General features: G+C 47.0%; 1 protein-coding gene across 2 annotated transcripts in view; it reads left to right on the top strand.

The window, feature by feature from the left end:
* LOC308470883 (inactive dipeptidyl peptidase 10-like) overlaps positions 1–20932 on the top strand; it is a 57523-nt gene that overhangs the window by 30104 nt on the left and 6487 nt on the right. For both annotated transcript variants that reach the window (XM_080994504.1, XM_080994503.1), the window contains 13 exons: positions 1021–1144; positions 1801–1839; positions 5019–5126; positions 6580–6671; positions 6777–6824; positions 11022–11140; positions 12263–12310; positions 13399–13497; positions 13653–13719; positions 14798–14992; positions 18243–18297; positions 18695–18794; positions 19480–19538. In XM_080994504.1, coding sequence (XP_080850630.1) covers positions 1021–1144; positions 1801–1839; positions 5019–5126; positions 6580–6671; positions 6777–6824; positions 11022–11140; positions 12263–12310; positions 13399–13497; positions 13653–13719; positions 14798–14992; positions 18243–18297; positions 18695–18794; positions 19480–19538 — 1153 coding nt within the window. The remainder of the gene's footprint in view (positions 1–1020; positions 1145–1800; positions 1840–5018; positions 5127–6579; positions 6672–6776; positions 6825–11021; positions 11141–12262; positions 12311–13398; positions 13498–13652; positions 13720–14797; positions 14993–18242; positions 18298–18694; positions 18795–19479; positions 19539–20932) is intronic.

Genomic DNA, 20932 nt, shown 5'->3' on the forward strand with positions numbered 1-20932 from the left:
GTGTCCGACTCTTCGTGACTCCATGGACCAGAGCACGCCAGGCACTCCTGTCTTCCACTGCCTCCCACAGTTTGGTCAATGCTGGTAGCTTTGAGAACATTGTCCAACCATCTCGTCCTCCGTTGTCCCCTTTTCCCGAGAGCCAGTGTGGTGTAGTGGTTAAGAGCGATAGACTCGTGATCTGGGGAACCGGGTTCGTGTCTCCGCTCCTCCACATGCAGCTGCTGGGTGACCTTGGGCTAGTCACACTTCTTTGAAGTCTCTCAGCCCCACTCACCTCACAGAATATTTGTTGTGGGGGAGGAAGGGAAAGGAGAATGTTAGCCGTTTTGAGACTCCTTTGGGATATCAAATCCAAACTCCTCTTCTTCTTCTTGTGCCCTCCATCTTTCCCAACATCAGGGTCTTTTCCAGGGAGTCTTCTCTTCTCATGAAGTGGCCAAAGTATTGGAGCCTCAACTTCAGCATCTGTCCTTCCAGTGAGCACTCAGGGCTGATTTCCTTAAGAATGGATAGGTTTGTTCTTCTTGCAGTCCACGGGACTCTCAAGAGTCTCCTCCAGCACCATAATTCAAAAGCATTGTGGGGGCCTAGTCCCCTCAAATATTTTATTGTGGTGGCCAAAGTCCCTACAGCCCCTAGGAACCAGCTCTTATGGCGTCCACCACAGTTAGTCCACATGCAACCTGTAATTATTTACCTAACGTTTGCGGACTGAAAAAACGACACTAATGAATGCCGGTCATATTTCCGTTACTGATCTCAGAAGAACGTGCAAAGTACAGCCATTGCTGTTTTCCCTTTCAAACCAAATTCTTTGACATCTCTCTGTGCCGGTCAGTTCAGAAGCTTTTTTTTTTTTTTTTTTGTACTTCCTGTCCGGCACAGGGCAAGAATGCAAAGAAAGGGGCCTGGATATGCTGATCGCTGAACTTTTTGCCAAATGACCCCTGAGGGAGCCACGACTGTTTAGTTTCCTCCCTCCCAAGCATGCTGGTTTCACTACTGCTCTCTTTCCAGGGAATATTACATCACCATGGTAAAATGGGTGGGGCACTCCCGGTTGGCTGTGCGATGGTTAAATAGGCCGCAGAACATGTCTGTGCTGAGTCTGTGCGAAGCTGCCACAGGGACCTGCACTGAGGTGAGCTCCGTTACTAAGTATTATAATACACCTGTATTATTTCACTATGACACCTTTCCTCCAAGGTGCTCAAAGTGGCGTGCACCTGATTCTCCCCCACCTCACAACAACCTTGTGAGGTGGGTTAGGCTAAGACAGGCACCCCCAAACTCGGCCCTCCAGATGTTTTTGGGACTACAACTCCCATCATCCCTAGCTAACAGGACCAGTGGTCAGGGATGATGGGAATTGTAGTCCCAAAACATCTGGAGGGCTGACTTTGGGGATGCCTGGGCTAAAAGATGGTGACTGGCCCCAACGGGCTCGATGGCAGAATTGGGGGTTTCACACCTGGTTTTCCAGGTCTTGGTATTTAACAGCTATACCAAAATTGTCCCTCATGTACTTCTGTGTGTGAGTGAACTGGGTTTCTCTACATGGAGTCCGTACTATAGCTACCTTTTAAAAGTCATTTTTTAGAAAGCCTTTCAAAATACACCTTTTAAATGCATCCTTTCATAAAAGGGGGGATAGAGGGTTCTAATTTAGTACCTCAGGGAGTTAATAAAGAATACAGGAGTGGGGTTGTGGTTGGGGGTGTAGTATGAGGTACCAGGGTGACGTTTTGTCCTATTTTCTCCCAAACGCTTTGCTAACCACGTTTTGCATCCTCTTAGAGATACAAAGTGACTTCAGATTTCTGGGTGGACATGCAGGTAAGAGGCTTGAGATCATTTTGCTCCTTTATTATTACCTATGCCAGGCCAGCTACATTCCCACATCTCATCAGGAAATTGCTGTTTATCTGTCAATCAACTGACATATATATATATTTTTCTTCAAAATGTCCATGTCAATCATCATCGCAAACAAAAAATGACCATTCATTTAGCAAGGGATGTCAGGTAACCTAAAAGACCCAAGTTGTAAATGTTTGCTATCCAGAATAAGCTAGTTTTGCTCCCGGCTGATGGCAGAAAAGCAATAGCAGCTAAAAGGGACACGGGTGGCGCTGTGGGTTAAACCACTGAGCCTAGGACTTGCCGATCAGAAGGTCGGCGGTTCGAATCCCCGCGACGGGGTGTACTCCCGTTGCTCGGTCCCTGCTCCTGCTAACCTAGCAGTTCGAAAGCACATCAAAGTGCAAGTAGATAAATAGATTCCGCTCCAGCAGGAAGGTACACAGCGCTTCAGTGTGCTGCTCTGGTTCGCCAGAAGCGGCTTAGTCATGCTGGCCACATGAGCTGGAAGCTGTACGCCGGCTCCCTCGGTCGATAATTTTTTAAAAAAACAAACAAACAAAGCAAAACAACAAGCAATAGCAACTTGGAGAGGCCTTTGTGTGTGGAAGCAAACCTATTGCCAGCTTCTGATATTCTGGCCGATAAGTGCACAGCCACAGAGATGGTGGACAAGAACTTAAAAATGCCTTCTCCAAATTATTCATCCATTTCATAACATGAAATAATATCACTATTTGTGTTTGGTTTTTCTGCTGGTTGTTTTGACTTTTGATAGTTCCTTCGGTGTGTCCTCGAGGGGTGAGGAACCTGTGTGGTCTTCCAGATGTTGTTGGATTTAATGGTTGGGGTGATGGGAGACAATATCTGGAGGGCCACAGGTCAGCCATCTTTGCCTCAGGCTGCGTCCACTGCAAGTACCAGGAAATCCAGGACCTACTGAATATTCACAGCCTGACCCATGACCCAAAAACCATGAAACATTTTTTGCTTGGGGGTTGAGGAGTTGAGGAGAAACAGAGGACATAAGGCAACCCGAGTGGAGAGGGAGAAAGGGTTGGCTTCGCATGCAGAAGCGCCATGGTTTAATCTTCGGCATATCTGTGGTAGGCCGGATAGAGACTCCTCCCGGAAGTCCTGGAGATCTGCTACCAGTCAGTGTAGACAGTACTAAACCTAGTGGACATCGGGTGGGGCTGTGGTCTAAACCACCGAGCCTCTTGGGCTTGCCAGTCAGAAGGTCGGCGGTTCGAATCCCCGCGACAGGGTGAGCGCCCGTTGCTCTGTCCCAGCTTCTGCCAACCTAGCAGTTTGAAAGCACGCTAGTGCAAGTAGATAAATAGGTACCACTGCAGTGGGAAGATAAACGGCGTTTCCATGCGCTCTGGTCTCCGTTGCGCCAGAAGCGGTTTAGCCATGCTTTCCACATGACTCGGAAAGCTGTCTGTGGACAAACGCCGACTCCCTCGGCCTGAAAGCGAGATGAGCGCCCCAACCCCATAGTTGCCTTTTACTGGACTTAACCATCCAGGAGTCCTTTACCTTTAGATGGATTAATGGTTAGGCAGCGTCCTATGCAATGCAAACCCAGGGTGTTCGGAAGCATGTAAAATAAATTAATCAATGTCCAGCCTGGCAGCACACTTGAGCCAGGTTTGGCAGGTGGGTCTAACTGCTGTATCTTCATTTCCCACATGCCCCCAAGCGAGCCTCACTCTGAGGCCCTGTGGGAAATGAAGGTGGTGGCAGCTAGACTCGGTTCACCCAGTGCTGCTCAGAGCATGGCTGCCTGTCACTACGTATAGTTACAGGAGGTCCCGGGTCAAAGGGGAAATACTTGTGAAGAAACCAGAGGCCTTTCTCCTGGGCATAGTCGGCCAATCGGTGTTAAAAAAGGACAGAACTTTTTTTATGTATGCTACAACAGCAGCAAGAATACTCATTGCAAAGTATTGGAAGACACAAGATCTACCCACACTGGAGGAATGGCAGATGAAAATGGTGGAATACATGGAATTGGCGGAAATGACTGGCAGAATCCGTGACCAGGGAGAAGAGTCGGTGGAAGAAGATTGGAAGAAATTCAAAGACTATTTACAGAAATATTGCAAAATTAATGAATGTTAGAATGATGTTGGATTGAAGTTAAGGGGTTTCTAGCTGTACAGGCTAAAAGAATATGGAAAAACTGGTTTTAATATGTAAAATCTAAAATTTAAAGTTATATTATATCAAGATTAAAGATTAGGATTAAAAAGGAGGGAAAGGAATTGTTGGATTAACATATTTAATTAGAATACAAAAGAGGGAGGTAAGAGGAGGTCCGAGAAACAAGTAAATGTAAACGAAGTGAGGAAAAGATGAAATTGTTTTTAATTGTTTTTTCCTTTTTTCCTTTGTATTTTTTCTTTTTATTGTTAATTTTTTCTTCATTAATGTGGTTTTTTTCTTGTGAAATTTTAATAAATATTATTTAAAAAAACAAAAACAAAGGGGAAATACTTGAAGGGAGAACTTCTTATAGAAGGGAACCGGAGGAGCAAGCCAAAGTGGGCCTGGAGGCGGAGGTGTAAGCAGGGCTCCCAGTTTAGTACACTTAACTTGTTTCTGTGTGAGTTTACCTGAGGTGCCTAGAGTCTGTTTTTAAGAAGGGCAGCCTCCTGGGCAACGGCATAACCAAAACCTGCGTTAGGGAGGCACACGGGCAAAGGAGGGGGACGGCCCACACCCATCAGAGGTCTAATAATAATAATAATAATAATAATAATAAGCATCAGGCAAAAACGTTCCTCTTTAACAAGACCTTTGGCTGATTGACATCCAAATGCCCCCTTTCCCCTATAATTTTTATTGAAGTTTTTCTGTGATACAAAACAAACAAATAAGCAAGGAAAGGTACATATAGCGTCTCCGGTTTCAATTCATAGCTTTTTAAAATGTAATGGGCAGGGGGCGTTATTGGGTTGTTTTTGTTCTTATTTTGTATTTTCTGTTTTTATATTGTGATTTTTATGTTGTAACCGCCCTCAGGTCTGCGGGTATAGGGCAGCAAACTACTACTAATAATAGTAATAATAATAATAATAAATAATAATATCAAACACTCACCTGCGTATCCAGCAATGCATTCACATCTTCCTTCCTATGTATCCCAGCAAGGAATGCCTATCTTTTCTGAAGACGCCGAGACCCTTTTTCTGCCAGTGCCTGTGAAGCAAGGGCCTCGTGGAGAATTCCACCATGTCACCATGCTTTCCACACAGGTAAATTTAGCTGCCCAATATCCACCTGCTGTATGTGACTGCCAACTTTAAAACCCCCCATTTTCAGAGGAGGAACGGCTTCCTACAGAAGTTGCTGTTTGCTTCTCCATATGCCTGCTGGCCTCCCATCTCGTGCCGGGTCCCATGAGACATTTGAAAGCAGGGTTGGGCAAGTTGTGCCTCTAGGATGGTGTGCTGATTTTGGCTGAATTTCATAAGGCATCTTTCAGGGGTACCTATCTTGGTGACTTCCAGGTGTTGTTGGACTACATCTCCCAGAATCCCTAGCCATATGCCATGCCAGCTGGGGCTGCTGGGAGTTGAGAGCCCAACAAAAACATCTCCAGCAGGTACCATGTTGGCTGATGCCTGGTATTAAAGGCACAGTAACCCTGTCAAGAAAAGCAAAAGCAAAACTTGGAAACTCTCTGTGGTTCACTGCATGGTAGTAATGGTGAAATATACTCGGAGTCAAGAGTGGATTTCATGCTCTTTATTCACCTCATAGTGGTGAGAAAGAATGGAAGTTCCCCCAGAATGTCTGCTTTATATACATTATTTACACAATGGGCCCCACATGATTGGCTAATTCCGGAATTCTCCTGTAGGCCAATCAGGTTGCGGATTCACTTCTACCTGGAGCTGGATTGGGTGGCTCCTGTGGACCAATCAGACTGCTGCATTCTGGATCCTATTGTTCTAGGACCAATCAGACTGCTGCATTCTGAATCCTATTGTTCTAGGACCAATCAGACTGCTGCATTTTGGATCCTATTCAACTCAGTACATAACAAACGGGAAAAGGAGGAACCACAGACTGGGCACTGGGGGAAGAAGGAAGACCAAAGGGAACAGTTAATAAGGAAACTGGAATGGTGTGTGAGAGACAATATGCACAGGAAACTGGAGAAAAAGAGTGTGTCCATTACTGTGATCCTCAGCTCAGTCTGAAGGAAAATATTCAATATACAGTGGTACCTCGGGTTACATACGCTTCAGGTTACAGACTCCACTAACCCAGAAATAGTACCTCGGGTTAAGAACTTTGCTTCAGGATGAGAACAGAAATCGTGCTCTGGCGGCGCAGCAGCAGCAGGAGGCCCCATTAGCTAAAGTGGTGCTTCAGGTTAAGAACAGTTTCAGGTTAAGAACGGACCTCCGGAACAAATTAAGTACTTAACCCGAGGTACCACTGTACCATGAAACCCCAGCTTCAAGAACAATAATCATTTTCCATCTGGGATTCCTACCCCCACCCCACCCCTTTAACTAGACATGGAATAGCAACTCAATATGCAGAAGTTCAGCAGGTAAATCTCTTGAGTTTGCTTGCGTTTTGCATGTCCGTCTGCAGGAACAGAGGGGAATAGTGGCGGGAAGATAGCAACAACACCTGGATTGTGATGACACATGTGAGTCTTCTCTTCCCCCTTCTTCTTTTTTCTCCTGCCAGCCCAGTCGCAAGGAGAGCAGCGTGCGCCTCCTGACCTCTGGGACCTGGGACGTCACCAGGATCCTGGCCTATGATGAGAACAGCAAACGGCTGTGAGTACCCAGAGGCCATGGTCCTATCCGTGCCCCAGAGCAGCTCCTCCAGACGGAAGTAGGTGGGGAAAACTATGTCTCTGCTGACACTGTCCTTTTCCTTAGATATTTCCTGAGTTCCGAAGACAGGCTCAGCTCCAAACATTTATACAGGTGAATATTCCGGCTCGTACCCTACTAATAATGCTTGGGATTTATACAGCGCACAAACAGGACCTTCTGTTCAGGTTTCCAGCTAACCAGCCCTGCCATATTTCAGGAAACTCTATTCCACCATTGTTCCAGCTTTCTGTGTCTCTCCCCACCCCACCAGTCAGTATTTTGTGCCCATTAAGTATTCTCAATGCTCACTAAGCTATTTTTTCTTGTAAACCCCCCCCCCCAAATATTTAGGATCTGTTTTACCACTGAGTTTCATCATACTTCTTTCTGCAAAGAAGGATGTGACAAATCCCAGTGTCTTGGCCTCAGTAATGGACTGGATTAGAGCCAACAAACTGAAACTCAGTGCAGATAAGAATGAGGCACTGTTAGTGGGTGGTTCCCTAGACCAGATGGGTGGGAGGTCGCCTGCTCTTGATGGGGTTACGCTTCCACCGAAGGAGCAGGTTCGTAGCTTGGGGGTCCTCCTGGATCCTTTGCTGTCGCTCAAGGCTCAGGTGGCCTCAATGGCCCGGAGTGCCTTCCATCAGCTTCGGCTGGCGGCCCAGCTATGTCCCTAACTAGACAGGGATAGCCTAACTACTGTTGTCTATGCTCTCGTAACCTCAAGTCTAGATTACTGCAATGCGTTATACATAGGGCTGTCTCTGAAGACGGTTCGGAAACTTCAGCTAGTGCAGAATTCAGCAGCCAGCTTGCTCACTGGATCAAGACAGTTTGAGCATATTACACCGATCCTGGTCCGAATGCACTGGCTACCAATTAGTTTCCAGGCCCAATAGGTTTGGACCTATAAAACCTTAAAAGACTCAGGACAGCAATACTTCAAGGACCACCTCTTTCCACATGAACCTACCCAGACACTGAGATCATCTTCTGAGGCCCTTCTTTGTGTGCCTCCTCCTTGAGAGGTCCGGAGGGTGGCAACACGAGAACAGGGCCTTCTCTGCAGTGGCTCCCTGTCTGCGGAATGCTCTCCCCTGGGAAGTTTGCCTGGCGCCTTCATTATACACCTTTAGGCGTTCCTTTTTAACTAGGCCTTGGGTTGATCTGATTTACATCCTATGCCCTTTTAAAATGTGTTTTTTTGAGGGGGGCTGTTGGGTTGTTCGGGACACGGGTGACGCTATGGGTTAAACCACAGAGCCTAGGACTTGCCAATCAGAAGGTCGGCGGTTCGAATCCCCGCAACGGGGTGAGCTCCCGTTGCTCAGTCCCTGCTTCTGCCAACCTAGCAGTTCAAAAGCACGTCAAAGTGCAAGTAGACAAATAGGTACCGCTCTGGCGGGAAGGTAAACGGCGTTTCCGTGCGCTGCTCTGGTTCGCCAGAAGCGGCTTAGTCATGCTGGCCACATGACCCGGAAGCTGTACGCCGGCTCCCTCGGCCAATAAAGCAAGATGAGCGCCGCAACCCCAGAGTCGGTCACGACTGGACCTAATGGTCAGGGGTCCCTTTACCTTTATTGGGTTGTTGTTTTTATTTTTATTATGTATTTTGTAGTTTTATATCTTGATTTTATTCTGTGAACCACCCTGAGACGCCCCCGGGTATAGGATGGTATATTAAATAATCAATCAATCAATCAATCAATCAGTCCCATGGTAGCATGCTGTGACTTGTTTGCAAAGCATTTTGAGGATCAAATCACTTGCATCTGCAAGTGAATCTCAAGAGGTGTCCAGAACACTGTCTAGCCCTGTTACGTTGGATGACTTTGAGTTGGTAAGGCTCGAGGTTGAAGACAAGGTGCTTGGACCGGACAGGGCGACCACCACTTGCACTCTGAACCCTCTTGGCTGATAAAAACTACCAGGAAGAGGACCATAGCTGTCATCGTTTCCCTTTTTTTAAGGGAAATTCCCTTATTCTGAACAGGGTTCCTTGCAAGAAAAGGGAAAAGTTGACAGCTATGGAGAGGACACCTCCTTCTGTCACCTCCAGAGCGGTGGTTAATGTCTCCTTACGAGAGGGGGTGGTCCCTGCCAGCTCGAAGGGGGCAATGGTAAAGCCACTCCTCAAAAAAAGCCTCCCTCAATTTGAAAATCTAAGTAATTACTGGCCAATTGCCAATCTCCCCTTCTTGGGCAAGGTTCTTGAGCAGGTGGTCATGGAGGAAACTGATTCTCTAGTTCCATTTCACTCAGGGCCTGGTTTTTGGTCATCCTGTATGAAGGCCTGTGTCAGAAGAGAGGCAGGGGAAATGTTTCCCTGTTAATTCTCCTCTACAGTGGTACTTCGGGTTAAGTACTTAATTCGTTCCGGAGGTCTGTTCTTAACCTGAAACTGTTCTTAACCTGAAGCACCACTTTAGTTAATGGGGCCTCCCGCTGCTGCCGATTTCTGTTCTCATCCTGAAGCAAAGTTCTTAACCCGAGGTACTATTTCTGGGTTAGCGGAGTCTGTAACCTGAAGCGTATGTAACCTGAGGTACCACTGTACTTCTCCGTGGCCCCATCAAGGAACAGAAGTATCCCTTCCACGCTAGAGGTATATAAGGGTCTGAATCTGGTCTAGAGCCTTGCTTCAAAAGACTGCTCGTTCTAATTTTTATGAGCCAGGCGAAGAGTAAATTATTATTATTATTATTATTATTATTATTATTATTATTATTTATTGAATTTATTACCTGGGGGTCTCAGGGCAGTTTGCTAAATAAAATCACGATATAAAACCACAAAATAACTAATAAAACCAAAAGCAACCCAATAGCCCACCCTCCCTCAGATAAAAACACATTTTAAATGGGCATAGGATGTAAATTAGATCAACCAAATGCCTGTGTGAAATTGCTGTCACCTGGTGGCATTCAGGTGGAATTACATCCCGAATCCCGAATCTCACCCATCCTCCCTAGTCAGACTATTCAGGGCAAATGAAATATTCAGACTGAAATTCCACTGAGTTGAAAATTTTAAAAAAGCGTTTTTCATGTGTTAAGGTGCTGCTCCTCTGTCAATTTCAATTAATGCATCTATAGCAGCATTTTCCATACTTGGGTCTCCAGCTGGTTTTGGACTACAATTCCCATCATCCCTGACCACTGGTCCTGCTAGTTAGCGATGATGGGAGTTGTAGTCCTAAAGCAGCTGGAGACCCAAGTTGGGGAAATCCTGATCTATAGGATGGGGGTGTAGCAGGTTCCATCTCTGCCATTAAGTGCATTTTTAAAAAAATATATGTGGTAATATACCATTGCTTATATTGCATGGCACTTTTTCATATCTGTAGGTACCTATCCATTCAGTCTCAGTGATGTTTGTAACCAGGCTGTCTGGAGCTGTCATCTAAAAATCCCATGGAGGGCATCCGATTGGGGAAGGTTGGGTTATATAGGCTTAGCTGGAATAAGGCATGGGAACAGAGGCTTGAACCAAGGGCTTCATGGAAAAGGAGGGATCCGAGGAACAAATTATTTGAATGTCATAAGAGAGGTGGTCCAATTTCAGGTGTCCAATTTCATTTGGACCGGATTTTCTTTCCTTAATTATTATTTTTTAAATAATGTTGTCATTTAAAACAAAAGCAGAACAACAATGGGAGAATCAAAGGAGGATTATCAGGATATCAAAAGTTTTAGAGTCGAGTATATATGGGACACGGGTGGCGCTGTGGGTTAAACCAAAGAGCCTTGCCTTTCAGAGGACTTGCCAATCAGAAGGTTGGCGGTTCGAATCCCCGCGACAGGGTGAGCTCCTGTTGCTCGGTCCCTGCTCCTGCCAACCTAGCAGTTTGAAAGCACATCAAGTGCAAGTAGATAAATAGGTACCGCTCTGAAGGGAAGGTAAATGGCATTTCCGTGAGCTGCTCTGGTTCGCCAGAAGCGGCTTAGTCCTGCTGGCCACATGACCCTGAAGCTGTACGCCGGCTCCCTCAGCCAAGAAAGCGAGATCAGCGCCGCAAGCCCAGAGTCGGCCACGACTAGACCTGATGGTCAGGGGTCCCTTTACCTTTACCCTATATCCAAATATAGCTCACTGTTCCAGTTCAGGTTTTCATATGCTTCTGTGCGTTGTATCCTTTGAACTTGATTTTCCAACATCCAACTCTAGTTTTCAATACTGCAGCGCTTCGGCTCACTATGGGTAATGAGGGCATCACTGGGGCTGAGAGGAAGCCATGGCACCCCCTCTGTCTTGGGGGTGAAAGGGAAAGGCTTCTCAATATGTCATTCTCCTCTTCCTGGGCAGCGTTGAACTTGACAGCTCCTTCAACCGCACCTGTGTGACCTGCGGCCTGCAGCCCGGCTGCTCCTTTGTAGATGTCCGTTTCAGCCCCAGGATGGGGCATTTTATATTGTTCTGCAAAGGTGGGTTTCGGCAAGGGAAGACAGGTGCAAGACAAACTTGTGGATTTACCCAAATACATATATTTATATCTGCTTTTATTATGACACTTGGGCCTGTCTGATGGAAGGATCAAAATTGTTAAGGTACCTTCCACGATGGATAGAAAGCTGAAATGTTGATGCACGCACACTCTGCCTGCTTGTAAAGCATAGCTGTCAAGCATCCCTTATTTGGCGGGACAGTCCCTTATCCCAGCGCCGTGTCCCGCTGCTGTCCCTTATTGATGATGTCCCTTAAATTTCCCGGGTTTCAAAGGAAGCAGCTCCTCTCCCTCCCTCCCTGCTGGCCAGGGAGGAGGGAGGCTCCAACTGTGTTGCTTGGCTGCGTTGCTCACCCAATAGGAGTCTAAGAACGACTGGGGGGTGGAGCTTGCATGCCTTGTGCCGATCAAATCGGCCGCGTTGCCTGGGAACTCGCCTTTGCTCAGCGCTTCCCAGCGGAGAGGTGACAGTGGTTTTCCTTGCTGCATCCCCTTTGCCGGGTTGCTGCGCTGTGGGAACCACCGCTTGAGGCTTTGTTTGGCTGCTGGCTGGGCTTTCTGCCTTTGGCTCGGAGGGGCTCAGATGTCGAACATACCTGTGCTCTGAAAATCCCTTATTTTGGCTGCTGATCCCTTATTTTCGAGGCTGCTGGTCCCTTATTTTCAAATCTGTAAGTTGACAGCTATGTTGTAAAGTCCAAAAAAATTGCAGACAAATAGGAATGCCCTCTTTACTTACTTAAGCAGTCTTCAGATTTGGGGAGGATGTAATTTTCAGTAGGGCACACAAACTGTGTGCGTGCATTTAGATACACACACATATATACACATTTTATCTAGAGTCCCAGATGCTACTCAGGTCTGGCTCTGAAGATGTTGCCAATTCTATGAGCAAAAAGAAAGGGGAAAATGATAGATCCCTTTTTCAAGGGGTTCAAAGTCCAATGAAGGAAAGAAAGAGACCGATGGTCTCGAAGCAATACAACTCATTCACTTAAGCAAGTCCTGTATGCATGTAACAGTGTCCAGTTCTTATCTTGTGAATTGCCCAACGTGACCTATGGTTTGTTTACTACTGACCTGAGTTTTCTCTACCCCATAGGGCCAGGAGTCCCTCAAGTCTCTGTTCATCGCACAGCTAACCCCCGTGGTGAGTATCAGATTTGAAGGGGGGGGAATTGCTTTAAAAACAAACAAACAAACAAACAAACAAACAGTGTTAGTCTGATGGGTGGTGGTAAATATGATCTAGATACTTTCTGAGACACAGTATATTTGTGTTGTGGTTCTGATTTGGTGACTGAGAGTGTGCATTGGTTTGGCATATCTGAACCCATCTGTCTTCATGTATCCAGTGCTTTTATTTGTACTGATCTCTCAACAGATCACAGGAGCTGGTGAAACCAGTTTGGGTAGACAGTGTGGGCCATGTTCTCTTTCTGTGTGTCTGGGGCCTTGCTTTGAGCTGATCATGACTGATTTCTCTGTGTCCAAAGGGAAGTTGTCCACCTGCTTTTCTGCCCCAACCTAAAGAAGAGTTCTGTGTTATATGAAAACATATTTGCTACATTGTTCACCTTGGTCTCAATAACGGTTGTAGTTTACTTCCCAAGTGAGTTATATAACAAGGAGGAAACACTTTTAGCCTCGTGCCTAATAGCTGCAGTTAAGTCCTATCCCCTTGAATTCAAGGTCAGCTTTTTAAAAGCAGCCTTGCCCCTCGTTATCGCAACATCCTGCGGGAATGAGTTCCAGAGATCTGCTATATTTGTGGGGGAACTACTATTTCTAAAAGGGACGTGGGTGGCGCTGTGGGTTAAACCACAGAGCCTAGGACTTGCCGATCGGAAGGTTGGCAGTTCGAATCCGCGCGACGGGGTGAGCTCCTGTTGCTCAGTCCCTGCTCCTGCCAACCTAGCAGTTCGAAAGCATGCCAGTGCAAGTAGATAAATAGGTACCACTATAGCGGGAAGGTAAACGGCGTTTCCGTGAGCTGCTCTGGTTCGCCAGAAGCGGCTTAGTCATGCTGGCCACATGACCCGGAAGCTGCACACCGGCTCCCTCGGCCAATAAAGCGAGATGAGCGCCGCAACCCCAGAGTCGGTCACGACTGGACCTAATGGTCAGGGGTCCCTTTACCTTTACTATTTCTAAAAGACTGGCATCCACAACTGACGTGTAGGGAGTTGCCCAAGTGCTACTAACAGTGTTGGTATCTGTCTCATTCCTGGCTCCCAGACTTCCTTCTCCTGGAAGAGAACCGCCTTTTGCAAGATGCCCTTATGCATAAAGAGATGCCGCTTGTGGAATTCAGGTTGTTTCGACTTGCCAGCTACGGTGAGGATACAAAGGTTGTCCCTCTACTTCCCAAGCCCCTCACAGGAAGTTCATTGCATGGCTGTGATCATAAGAAGCATGCTACTGGATCGAGACCAAAGGCCTCTCCTCCTATATTCAGTCACATTTTTTTTCTTGTTTCCCTTACAACTCAGACCTGTCTGTGCGTGTGACCCTGCCGCCACCACACCAGTGTGCCTTCTGTCCATTGCTACTGCTGCTGTGAGTAGTGGGGAGGAGAGAGAAATAAGATTCAGACTGCACTTAAAGGCAAAGTTATCCAATCTGCACATTCCGAAACTAAACCAAAATATAACCCCCCTCTCTGGATATCGCACTTAGTCTGTTTTGGCAACGTAGCTGTCCAGCCGATAAGTGCTTATAAAAATGCATACATTAGGAGAAAGCATGCACAAAGATTTAAATCATGGGTAGGCAAACTAAGGCCCTGGGGCCAGATCCAGTCCAATTGCCTTCTAAATCCACCCCGTGAACGGTCCGGGAATCAGTGTGTTTTTACATGAGTAGAATATGTGCTTATATTTAAAAAGCATCTCTGGGTTATTTGTGGGGCATAGGAATTCGTTCATTCCCACCCCCCCCAAAAAAAATATAGTCCGGCCCCCCACAAGGTCTGAGTGACAGTGGACTGGCCCCCTGCTGAAAAAGTTTGCTGACCCCTGATTTAGATGTTAGTGGGAATGACATGCAAAAAATGCCTTCTTGCAGAAGTATGTCCATTAAGCAAAACTGCATACAGAAATGTGTTTATTGGGTGGGGGTGGGGGGGGAATTACACTAAGAAGCTGAATAATTTTCGGGTGGATTCCAAAAGAAAAAATCCATAAACTGCTGCAGGAATGCGAAGAGCCGGATTTGAGACTGGAGAAATCGGAAACAGTGAGAACTGCAACTGACGGTTCCTTCCATCCCTAGCTGGGAGTGGCATCCCAACTTAGCCTTGCCTCCATGCCATTTTGTCCTCACAGCTGTGAATTCATTAATGAATCAGCAGGGAGAGGAACAAGCTAGAAGATGTCCAGTACAGATAGGGAGAGAAAGTGGACTAGGAGGGAGGGGGGAACCTTCATTTTGACAGGGAATTATGGCAGAGGTACCGGTACCTTTCCCCCCTGCTATCCCTGTGGAAATTTGTAAAAAAATTAAAATTAAAAAAAAAGAGCTCCATCCCAGAGCTGTTGGTTTGGGTTCCACTTTAGGTGCAAACATATCCTAGGCCACTAGCTGGTAGGTGTAACATTAACCCATGTTCTAACCTCTGGTTGCCTTTTCCCCCCAGCCCAGAATCCCCAGGAGGCCAGCTGGCCACTGAAGAATTCCACCTTGATTGGGACACCGTCCTGTCTAGCTCTTTGGGTGCTGTGGTGGTCCAATTCGATGCTCGGGGATCTAGAACCCAAGGACTCAAGCTGCTGCATGAGGTCAGCCGCCAGCTGGGCTCCTTGGATGTCAAGGACCATGTAGCTCTCATGAGGTAAGGACGCCTGAGCCTCACATTTTAATACTGTTGCTTAACACAGGACCGGCCCTGCTATTGGGTAGAGTGAGGAAGCTGGTTTTGGGCGTAGTCTGAAAGGGACGGCAAATCTTTTGCTAGTCAATTTATCGTTGTTCTATTTTTGCCAGCAGGGAGAGAGGCAGTTGTGGGCTTTTCTGTCTCAGGTGCCAAGTCACTTAGCCAGTCTTGGGGACAATGAACCTAGGGTTGGAAAGGAGACGGAAGCTCTGCCTCAAGCAGCAAAATGTCTTGGGTCTACAGCAGGGTTCACTGAGGTTTGGGGGCCAGTGGGCACATTTGGAATTTTGAGTGTGCCATGGGTGCCAGTCACAAAATGGGGGGTGGGTGTAGCGTAAAACAAAATGGCTGCCACATCTAAAAGAGCAGAAGAAGGCAGGACCACAAAACCGTACGGGCATGCCCTCAATTAGCCCCCTTCAGTGGGGAACGTGCACCTCCATCAGCCATCACTGTGCGCTCTCGCAGAGAGAAGTTCTTTGAGTCCTTCTCCTGCTCAGAATGGGAGAGAGGGTGGGTGTCCTATCTTGGCATCCAGTGAAATGTAGGCATGTTTAAGGGGGGGGGTTCTCAGTATAGGAGAAGCTGAGCTAATTCAACCAGGAACTGAGCAGGAAGAGCAAACCGTCTCTCGTGCATTATGGATTTTTGAGATGTTCCCTGAGATCTTTTGTGGGCTTAATAGGAGGTGCTGGTGGGCACGCTGGTGCCCGTGGGCACCACGTTAGTGACCCCTGTTCCACAGGATAGATTATGGGATGAGAGCCTCTAATTCCAAACTTATCTCCTGCTCCTGGGTCTGCATACCAGTTGAAAGAAAAAAATTTGATCACTACTTCCATATCAGTCAGTCACGATCATCCCTTGAGACAAGAGGCAGATTCAACTCTTTCTGCTTTTCGTATTTTAAAAGGGATTGCAACCTTATTTATTTGTCTCCACAGTCTTTCATGCAGCTGGAGATCTTTTTGTGCCAAGCATGGCCTGTATCCTAAATTGCAGGGCAATGCTATGTATATACAGCGGTACCTCAGTTTTCGAACATAATCCATTCTGGAAGACCGTTCGGCTTCCGAAACATTCGAAAACTGAGGCGCTAAGGGCAGTCTGCAAATTCAATAGAGAAAATTGAAGAAAACTCAGTGGAAGCTGTTTGACTTCTGACATTCGTTCAAAAATGGAAGCATTTACTTCCAGGTTTTCGGTGTTTGAAAACCAAAACATTAAACTTCCAAGACGTTTGAAAACCGAGATACCACTGCATATATATACTCAGAAGTAAGCCCTGTGAAGATGGGACACGGGTGGCGCTGTGGGTTAAACCACAGAGCCTAGGACTTGCTGATCAGAAGGTTGGCGGTTTGAATCCCCGCAATGGGGTGAGTTCCCGTTGCTCGGTCCCTGCTCCTGCCAACCTAGCAGTTCAAAAGCACGTCAAAGTGCAAGTAGATCAATAGGTACCGCTCCGGCGGGAAGGTAAATGGCGTTTCCGTGAGCTGTTCTGATTCTCCAGAAGCGGCTTAGTCCTGCTGGCCACATGACCCGGAAGCTGTACGCCGGTTCCCTCGGCCAATAAAGCGAGATGAGTGCCGCAACCCTAGAGTTGGCCACGACTGGACCTAATGGTCAGGGGTCCAGAAGTTCAGTAGGACTCACTCTTCAGTAACTAGATTTAGGTTTGCAGTCTGTACATTTCCCCCATCGCATTTTAATACTATTACACTCTGCAGACTAGGGCTTTCCCCCTTAGTCTTGCCCAGCAGCATAATTTTCTCCTCTTCACCTCTCCACATTTTTTGTATGTGACATCCAACCTGATTAAGAATTTCAATGAGCTTAAAAGGCTTACTCACTTTTTTGCAACTGCTTAGTTGGGGCTTAGCAAAGCAATGTCCCTATTGTTCCCTTTGCACAATGGAAGTAAGGAATTCGTTATTTTTCCCCCCTTTGCTGATGCTCCGAGTCCCTGACCCTCCTGCCTATCTGATACTATGAGGGACCAATAACAGAGACCAGATAAAATTGGGAAGCATTCATGTACACACCCACATCAACACATTGATTTGCTGCAGTTCTGCAGCAAGGGATTTAACATGAAAGAAGGAGCTAAAGGCATGGGCTGTTTTGGAGGCTTGAACCTTTGGGCGGTGGGTGGAAAAGACTATTTATGTATGCTACTACTACATCCCATGTTTCGTTAGCCCAAAAATGGAAAATGAGTGAGGTCCCAACTAAAGAAGAATGGCAACTTAAACTGATGGAATACGTGCAGCTTGCGGACTGAACATATAGAATAAGAGAACAAGAAGAACATACGTTTGAAAAAGATTGGGAAAATGTTTATTGAATATAGTGGGGGAAACTGTGTACACTTGAAAACATTGGCAGCATTAAGATAAATTCAACAGTGTAAACAACAACAACAATAATAATTTATTATTTATACCCCACCCATCTGGCTGAGTTTCCCCAGCCACTCTAGGCGGCTTCCAACAAAACACTAAAATACAATAACCTATTAAACATTAAAAGCTTCCCTAAACAAGTTTTGATGGATGTACTAATTGACTACTGAGTGGTTTAAAAAGGTAAAGGACCCCTGACAGTTAAGTCCAGTCGCAGACGACTCATCTTGTTTTACAGGCCAAGGGAGCCGGTGTTTGTCCATAGACAGTGTTTCCGGGTCATGCGGCCAGCTTCTGCCTGCTTCTGGCGCAACGGAACACTGAAACCAGAGCAGCACATGGAAACTCTGTTTACTTTCCTGCCAGAGCGGTGCTTATTTATCTACTTGCACTTTTTGGCGTACTTTCGATCTGCTAGGTTGGCAGGAGCTGGGACCAAACAACGGGAGCTCACTCCGTCGCGGGGATTCGAACTGCCAACCTTCTGATCGGCAAGCCCAAGAGGCTCAGTGGTTTAGACCACAGCGCTACCCGCGTCCCTTTTTACTGAATGGTTTAGTTTATGTAAAATATGCAGGAATTTATGATATGCAAATTGAACCATGGAAAGAGATGAAGGGAAGCCATTGACATTTTCCGGTTGTTTAATGAATATTTTAAATTGTAAAATAGAAATCTTAATAAAAATTATACACACACAAAAAGGAAATGCACAGCCAGGGAGAAGGGCAGTGGTGGCAGCTGGCAGATGATGCCAGGAGCAGCGGATTGCACAAACATGTTTTCCGCTCCTTGTGTTGCAGGTGGCTGCTGCAGCTTCCCTACGTGGATCGCAGGCGCACAGCCGTCTACGGGAAGGTAAACCACATGGTCCTCTGCCTCCTGAGAACATGATGCTCCTCTGTGCCTGCACCCTGCGACCGCGCAGTTCATACCTTGTGTCAGGGATGGGGAACTCGTGGCTCTCCTAGATGTTGTTGGATTCCAACACCCATCAGCCCCAGCTTGCATGGGCAGCGGTGATGGGTGTTGTAGTCTAGCAACAGTGGAACAGCAAGTTCCCCACTCCTGATTTAAATGATGCGCTGCTGATTGAAATTTCGTTTGCGGTTTTGTTGCTGTTGTTTTCAGGCTGTGATCGTTCTTTTTTAAAAGTTCAAAGTGTTACACAGCACGCTGCTTTAAAAAAATTTGAAACATGGAATAAAATGTTTTGAATGAATGAATCATAAAACGTATGTTTGCTTTTGTGTAGGCCTATGGAGGCTTTTTAGCACTGAAGCTCATGGCAACAGCGGAAGACCTCTTTAAATGTGGAACTGGTGTGGCACCCATTACTAGCTTCCGTTTCCACGGTGAGTAGCAGTAAAGACGGTCTGGTTTTCTTTCTTCTTCATTTCTTTTTTTAAAAAAAAGGAATCTAAATTTTGCACCACGATATACTCTGTGAAAAGGGATAAATCTCCTGCATGTATAAATCATGCAGTTTCACTGGAAAATACAAGAACAGTGAAGCAACAAAACCTTGGACCTGCTATGGCTTCGGCCCAGTATACCTGAAGGAGCGTCTCCACCCCCATCGTTCTGCCTGGACACTGAGGTTCGGCTCCGAGGGCCTTCTGGCGGTTCCCTCCCTGTGAGAAGTGAGGTTACAGGGAACCAGGCAGAGGGCCTTCTTGGTAGTGGCGCCCTCCCTGTGGAACACCCTCCCATCAGATGTCAAGGAAATAAACAACTATCTGACTTTTCTAAAAGACACCTGAAGGCAGCTCTGTTTAGGAAAGTTTTTAATGTTTGATATTTTATCGTGCTTTTAATTCTGTTGGGAGTGGCCCAGAGTGGCTGGGGAAACGCAGCCAGATGGGCGGGGTAGAAATAATAATTATTATAATTTTATATTACCGGAGGGAGAGGTGACGACGGACCTCCAGTCAAGTCTCATTGTCCATTTCACTGCTTTGGGGTTCTGCTGCTGTACTGGGGAGGTGTTTATTGGAAGAAGTGACTTCAAAGATCCCTTAACTCTGTCTCTTGCCACAGCTGCCACCTTCTCCGAACGCTACCTGGGGATGCCAGCCCGGGAGGATGCTGCCTACACGGTATGGAGAAAGGGGCAGGAAAGAGGGCCTCTCTGTTACTTGTGCCTTCCTCCGCCCCCTCCCACCCCTTCTTGGGTATTGAATGGGGTAGAGTCTGGCACAGGGCCGGATTTAGGTTTGATGAGGCCCTAAGCTACTGAAGGTAATGGGGCCCTTTATATGTCCAGCTGTCCTTTGTCAACAACAAATTGTCACTGTTTTTTGTGTCCCTGCTCCTGCCAACCTAGCAGTTCGAAAGCACATCAAAGTGCAAGTAGATCAATAGGTACCACTCCGGCAGGAAGGTAAACGGCGTTTCTGTGCGCTGCTATGGTTTGCCAGAAGCGGCTTCGCCATGTGGCCACATGACCCGGAAGCTGTACGTCGGCTCACTTGGCCAATAAAGCGAGATGAGCGCCGCAACCCCAGAGTCGGTCACGACTGGACCTAATGGTCAGGGGTCCCTTTACCTTTACTATGTCCCCTGAAGACTCTTGGGGACTGTAGTTTACTAAGAGTGTTGCGAATTGTGGCTTTGTTGAGGCGTAGGCAACTTTCCCAGGATCCTTTAGGAGGAAGATTTGCTTTATTTAGCTGTATTAATTTCTGAAAATCGCTACCCCCTCTGTCTAGGTCACAGAGTGCTTGCAGAAGTTTGCAGTAAAACTCACAAAACAAAACAAAATAATAAAACACTGTGAATGAAAAAAAAAATAAGTGACTCCATTGTAAAAAGAAGACCTAACATATCACTGATGCAGTGGAGGCCCACAGTTGAGGTGGCAAACACAGAATCCTGAGCTGTTACATTTCGTTGTTTTTTTATGATTTTCACTTTTATACATTTCAGTACCGTATTTTTCGCCCCATAGGGCGCACCGGCCCATAGGGCGCACCTAGGGGTTTTTTTGGGGGGGGGGAATAAAGGAAAAAAAATTTCTTTCCCCCCCAGGTGCGGGGCTGGGGCGGGGGAAGCCCGAGCTTCCCGCGACCCCAGTCCCCAGAACAGGCAGCTCTCCGCAAGCCTTGGGAGACCGGCGCGATTTCCCGCCGGGCTCCCACGCCTCGCTGATAACTGCCTGAAGCCTAAACCAGGTCAGGGAACAGCGGGATGGCGGCGCTCCGCCTCCCCGCTGTCCCCCCAGCTTGTCACCCCAGGCTTCGGGATGCAGGCTTCTATCCGCAAGCCTTGGGAGCCGACGGGAACTCCCGCAGAGCTCCCAAGGCTTGCGGAGAGCTTTCTGAAGCCTGGAGAGCGAGAGGGATCGGTGCGCACCGACTCCTCTCGCTCTCCAGGCTTCAGCGAAAGCCTGCATTCACCCCATAGGACGCACACACATTTCCCCTTCATTTTTGGAGGGGAAAAAGTGCGTCCTATAGGGCGAAAAATACGGTAATTTTACAATCATTTTAAC

This window comes from Podarcis pityusensis (assembly GCF_964106645.2).
Source record: "Podarcis pityusensis genome assembly, chromosome: 2".
Lineage (NCBI taxonomy): Eukaryota > Metazoa > Chordata > Lepidosauria > Squamata > Lacertidae > Podarcis > Podarcis pityusensis.